Here is a 6,572-nt window from a genome sequence, read left to right on the forward strand (position 1 = left end):
TAATGGATCTGATCAGAAATATGAAGCTCTCGATAAAATCTTTACCTCCATCAGTGTCTGTGGGGAGTGGACTTGGAAAATTCTCAGAATACAGAGATTTCTATTGTAATCTCTTCCTTGGGACTTGGCTGAAAAACCAAACTGAACCGCATGGACTAAGAGCGGGGAGACTCTTGCCAACTTGGAGATAAAACACTGCTAATAACGTGATAAAAGTAAATACTACTAGAGGCCATGCTTGACCTTCGTGATCTAATGTGGTCTTCCTAGCAACTTCATGAAGCGTGCATTGCTGTCCTCAGGTGGAGAGGAGATTGCTAGGAGGAAAAGAGTTCAAATGGCAAAGTGAAGACTTTAGGAGCAGCCCAGTGACATACGAGTGGCTTTAGGTAGTGGGACAGATGGCACAGTTCAGGGGCACCTATGATGCCAATATGCATCAAAGGTCTGGGCTAGAGTAGTATTACAATTACACAGTTTCACTATTGGGAGAAATGTGATGCATGCATCCACAAGATACTTTATATCGTCCAACAAACATACAGGGAGGACCCTGTGTGCTGGGGTCTAGGTCAGATGCTGGAAAGTCAAAGTCAAGTAAGACAAGGTCCTTATCTTCAGGGAGCTAGCAATCTAGGGCAGTTCTCACAAACTCATGACCCAGGAGGCAAGAGAAATGAATGGAAGGGCTGGGCAGGCATCAGGGACAGGACACAGGGCAGCACATGCCCTACCACTGGGGTCAGTCTCTCCTCAGCTCCAGCCAGAGGATGCCATCCTAGAAACCAGGCTGGTTGGCAAGTTTTCAAGAGAAGTCAGAAGTCTGGATATTTATTTTTAGTCTGGTAAAATCCCCTGATTTTAAATGTTAGCGACTAATTTTTTTGTTTTTTCAAAAAACATAGTGTGAGCCAAACCTCAAACAACTAACTGTGTGCTGGATTCAGCCTGCAGGCTGTGCAGGTTTTTATTTCTGGCCTAGAGGTGGGAGTAGAGAGGGGACAGAGAGGGGGTTCAATTCATGTCCGTCGAATGAGTAAGAGACCGAATGCATCTTAACCATGTTAATTTTCCTTCCTTTTGTAAAGAAAGATTACCAGGGTCATATAAACCAATGAATTTAATAAAGTCTACTTGCTGAGCATCTGATATAATTCCCCACTAAGATCCATGCCTTGAAACATTTTGTCTAGCAAACCAAGCATGCAAAGAAATAACTTCTAAGTGTCTTATCAGTCAAAGAAGACAAAAAAGACCACTCAGAGCTCCTGCTCAGCCTGAGATGAACAGGGCTACCTGTTAAACTGTTATTCCAGCCAAAGTAAAGGTGGTGGAGTTTTATGGTTCCTTCCAGGATTCCCAGGGCCTGGGTGTTCCTGCGTGAGATCTATCCAGGCCTGTCCCTTGGGTAGAACAACGGGAAGCTGGTCTGGTCACCAGGTGGGTGATAGATTGGGTGCTGCGTCTTCCTACTCATTTTTGCACATTGTTAAAACTCAGTTTTGGTGGTTCAATCCCTATGGAGGAGATTTGACAGCGTGTAGCAAATGACACACACTATACCATTTAGCTCAGCAATTCTACTTCTAGGGATCTATCCCAAAGATACACTGGCAAAAATACAAAAAGTCATATGTACAAGCCATTCACTGCAACACTGTTTGTAAAAGCAAAAGATTAGAAACTTACCTGTAGTGACCATCCACGAGGGAGTGTTCAATAAGGGACAGGGCATCCGAACAACCGGGCATAATGCAGATGGAGAGAGGCGTGGAATGGGTGAGATCTTCAGGGTGTACTGTTTAGTTTTTTAAAAAGAGGGACCAAAAAAGGGCTTATAGTTTGTTACTTTTACATACACATATATATCTATTTTCAGTAAAACTAAAAAAAATTGTAATTTATGGGGGAGGGGCAGGGATGGAAGTGAGATTTTTCTTATTTTATAATTTAACTTTGCAACCATGTAAATGTATTCCAGAATTTAAAAATACATAAATAAACACATCTGTCGAAATTGAGAGCTAAGACAAATGAGCCTAATTCTATCAAGTTGGCGACCTAGCCGCACACAACAAAACATTACTTAAGTGGCTTTAAAACGCAGAATTTCGACCTACGTTCAGAGTGGGATATCTTCTAAGGACAAAGAGAAACAAACAAACGAACAAAACATCCTCTCTCCAAAACCAAACCAAAAACAAAAAACCAAAGAAATCTGAAACTTTATCCAACACCTTATTGTTGGTGATATTGCTACTGTTATTTTGAAAGTATCTTATGTATGTTACAGGTTAAAGCAAGTAAGTAACTAATGCTAATGTTGTCATGAAGCACGACTTCCAGTGGAAGAGAGAAAAGATGTTTACATATATAACAAAAAAGCTTAAGTAAAACCCTGCGGTCTTAAAACTTGAATTGGAAGTATAAGTTTGTACCAATTAATTATTTTCCTTTTTTTTTTTAAAGAAAATCTCTACTTTCTGGATCTGACCACTGAAAAGCCTAGAAGCAATGGCAACTTGATAACAGTGACTGTCCTGAGGCCTAGCCTGTGGCCTCTAAATACCATTTCCCACCAGAGGATCCAGAGATTCTTAAAGAGATGGTTGATTTCAGGGCTGGGCCAAGAAATGCACAAGGTAAGCCTGGGAATCTTGAAGGATCAGAAAGTTGAGGGCCTTCAAAGACCCCCAGGGGCCGCACAAAAGTTTAGGAATCCATATGAAGAGGCCAAAAGTGGAATAATTTTAACATTATATCAAATTGATTGAAACAAATTAAATATATAAAAAGCCATGACTAGTGGCGCAGTGGATAAGACTCCGTGCTCCCAATGCAGGGGGCCTGGGTTCGATTCCTGGTCAGGGAACTAGATCCCACATGCATGTCACAACTAAGGAGCCCGCATACTGCAACTAAGGATCCCGTCTCCCACAACTAAGACCCTGTGCCACCAAATAAATAATAAATATCAAAAAAAAAATAGCCATGAGTTCCAAGTGGTAATATACAACATCTAATTTGTTACTGTGACAGATTGCCAATGCACCAACTCACTATTCTGAACACTGAAAGAGGGAAATAATCATCAATATGTATGCTACTTTTGTATGAAGTATATTTCATGTAACTACAAATAGTCGATGGACTATTCATTTTAATTGAAGAATTCCAGTAATTAAATTCAGAAGAAATGGTGGAATCAGGAAACCACTGTTTTGCAACATCCTAATGAAAAAATGGATCTAGGCAAAGATCATCAATGGATGCTAAAACCATAAGATGAAAGGTCGAAGGGGAAGTTTATAATGGATGGATGAGTTTGGCAACATCAGGACCCACTGATCAATCTCAACATCTATCAAAGTGGGGCAACTAGAAATTATGAGCCTCTTGATGTGATGCCATAAGAAATATATGGAATTACATATGAAATATTCGAATAAAAAGTTTTGAACTCAAGTCTAGATTTAACTACCAGTTTTCAGGGAAATACATAGATACAGGAACAGAGAAGCAATCCTCTAAACCCAACACTTGGGAATTCTATAGGACAAACAACCCCACCTCCTCCCGCTTTTTAAACAAATAAATGGCATAAAAATGGGGGGGAGAAACTGTTATTTATTAAAAGACTTAAAAGACAACAACCAAATGCAACATGTGTGCACATTCTCTAGATCCTGATTTGAATAAATAAACTGTTAAAAGGCATTTTTTTGAGAGGATCAGGGACATTTTAATATGGACTGGATATTAGACGTTACTTTTGATTGGAACAAAATAGCATTGTGGTTATACATATTTTGTTCCAATCAAAAGTAACGTCTAATATCCAGTCCATATTAAAATGTCCCTGATCCTCTCAAAAAAATGCCTTTTAACAGTTTATTTATTCAAATCAGGATCTAGAGAATGTGCACACATGTTGCTACCTCCAAATTCATAAGTTGAATCCCTAACTCCCAATGTGATGGAATTAGAAGGTAGGGCCTTTGGGAGGTACTTAGGTTGAGATGGGGTCTTGAGGGTTCGGCCCTCGTGATGGGATTAGCGCCTTTATAAGAAGAGCCACCAGAGAGCTTCCTCTCTCTCTTTCTCTCTCTCATTCTTCCTCTCCCTCCCTCCTTCCCTCCCTCCCCCTCCCCTACCACATGTGAGGACACAGCAAGAAGAGAGCTGTCTGCTAGCCAAGAAGAGGGTCCCCACCAGGAACCCAATTGGCTGGCACCTTGATCTGGACTTCTAGTCTCCAGTCTACGACAGCCTGGGCCGACTAAGACAGTAATGTAATTCTTGATGCGGAGTGATGAAACACAGGGTTCGTGATACTATTCTTTTTTATTTTTGTTATGTTTGAAATCTTTTTGTAGTAAGTTTAAAAAACTTCCATTTGGAAGTTTCTGTCTTTAGTGATACCCTGAGGGGCCCAAGAAAAGCAGACTTGGACAGGCCCCCACTGGCTGAGTGGTGGCAGTCCCCACCTGCTCATAACTCCAGCTCGTCTCGTGTGATCTGACCGTCACCAACCCCCCGCCCCACACTCTGGGCTGCTTGGTCATCCAGCTGGACACTTTGATGAGCCAGGTCAGGGCCTGGAGGTAGAAGGAATGAAGACACTTTTAGAAAAAATGGACTGGGAATCCCCCTCCCTGGGGGGGGGGTGCCATCTGCAGGTGAAGGATAGGGCTTAGGTAGGGAGGGAGCCAAGGAGCGAGGCTGTGGGGATATTTGGAAGGGAAGGAAGGAGGGATTCACAACCAAGTAACCAAGAGGAAGACAGCTTGCTTAGGACCCAGGAAGGAAGAAGCACTGAGAAAAGAATGGTACCTACCAGAGGTCCAGATCCACCTGGGTCTTCCGGTAAAACTTGTTGGAGGGCACGATCTTCCTGCTGGAGTTCCTGCTCTGGACATGGAGGTGATAGAGCCATACTCCCTGCTGGTGAGCCCCGGGAAGAGGGACACCCACACCCAGGGGCCCTTTGATTACACTCTAGCTGTTGGCATCATCCCAAGCTGGACAGCAAAACGGCAGCTCACCCAAAGCATTTAAAATAATGTCTAATTTATCTAACCTTCCTGGCATGTCTTGTACCCAGAGTTCCTTTAGGAGAGGTGATTCATCAGCCTAACTTGGGTTTCTACTGAAGTCTACAACCTTCCCAGTTGGTAACTTTTGCTTTGTAACTAACTGATTTCATCCCACAGAACCTGAGTGGCAGAATGTTCCAGTGGGCATGGCCCCTAAGGTCCTCTGGCTCACAGCAGCTGTGTGCCAACTGGTCTGCCACTCCCCGTTCTGAGTCCAGCATTGCCGGACATCGTCAGGCAATCACGGCACCCTGACTACCAGATGTGGCCTCAGCATCCTGGGCAATGGGCACCTCTCAGCCACTTGTCCACTAATTGGCATTGACCTTCAGTCTGGAACAACTGCTCTGGAGCAAGTCTAGTCTCCCCAGTCCCAGAGATGGGGAAACTGAAGCCTGGGGTGTATGACTTACCCAAAGGCTGCAGGCAAGTTAGTGAATCGTTGGGACCCAGGGCCTCTGGTTCTCAGGCTGGGAGAGCTCCGAGCAGGGAAAGATCAGAGAAAGCTCAATTGCAATCCACTGCTGGGAAGCTCCCAGAAGTCTGCAGGTGCCAGAGCGGAAGTCCTTTCCCCTTCTTCCTCAAGTCTGGCTCCGCTTCTATCACCAGACCTGCCACTGTAGCAGGAGGAAAGCAATACTGGGAGCTGGCTCTGCTGGGTGCCAGGCAGAGTGGGGGCACCCCCAGCTGGAGTGGCACCGGCAGGCAGTCGTACAAATAACGCCCGACTCACACCCAGCTCAGCAGCCCTAGGGCTCCCGCTTCTCGTTCACACAACACAGACCCTCGCGAGATTGGGTAATATTGACCTGCGTTCACGGTGAACAGTGAGCATTTTCTGCTCAGCCCTTTGGCAACTTAGATGCAATGTCTTACTCTTTCTTCAGGGAACACCTGGCTGAGCGAGGCTGGGCGTGCTCAGACAAGCTTGGATTCAAGGGACTTGTTCCCTCTTTGATGCTCAAAAAGACCTTGGAGCTTTGAAGGCCTTGACAGGGGATGAAACCACTCCTGTTCTATGGGGACTTTGCTATACGGATCTGGTTGGAGAAAAAGGACAGATGCACAGGGCAAGGCTAGGCATCCCTGGGTACCAACTGATTGTGAGTTGAGTTCCAGCCACCAGGCCTCAGGGTCAGGTGCTGGTGCTGGTCCCCATGGCCACCTCTCGAGAAGGAATGGAGGAAACAGATTTTGCCCAGAGAGCAGTGTGGACTGGGGACACCGTGATCACACAGGGGAAGGTTAGACAAGAGCATTTACTTCCCTCTTGGCTCTATCAGTGCCCTGGGGGTTCCACCAAGGAGGACAAGCAAACGGAGGGAGTCAGAGTCACTGGTGGTACCCCTGGCACCTGATGCCCCTGGTGATAACCGTCTTGTCTACACAGCCCCGGGCCCAGAGCTGACTCAGCCCCATGACAGCTCTGGGGTTTCCTTTCTGGAGAGGAGGGAGAAGGCTCGCTGCTGGTAACTC

The 6,572-nt window shown here is 45.1% G+C and overlaps 1 protein-coding gene across 1 annotated transcript in view; it reads right to left on the reverse strand.

Annotated features, from left to right (window-relative positions):
* Window positions 1–5,997, reverse strand: part of LOC309606138 (pregnancy-associated glycoprotein 2-like) — a 14,258-nt gene extending 8,261 nt beyond the window's left edge. The window contains exons 1-3 of the mRNA XM_082342814.1: window positions 5,510–5,997; window positions 4,838–4,944; window positions 1,690–1,798 (exon numbers count right to left, since the gene is read on the reverse strand). Coding sequence (XP_082198940.1) covers window positions 1,690–1,798; window positions 4,838–4,919 — 191 coding nt within the window. The 5' untranslated portion in view covers window positions 4,920–4,944; window positions 5,510–5,997. The remainder of the gene's footprint in view (window positions 1–1,689; window positions 1,799–4,837; window positions 4,945–5,509) is intronic.
* Between the last annotated feature and the right edge of the window lie 575 nt (window positions 5,998–6,572).

Source organism: Balaenoptera borealis, assembly GCF_965194805.1.
Source record: "Balaenoptera borealis genome assembly, chromosome: 11".
NCBI classification, from domain to species: Eukaryota; Metazoa; Chordata; class Mammalia; order Artiodactyla; family Balaenopteridae; genus Balaenoptera; species Balaenoptera borealis.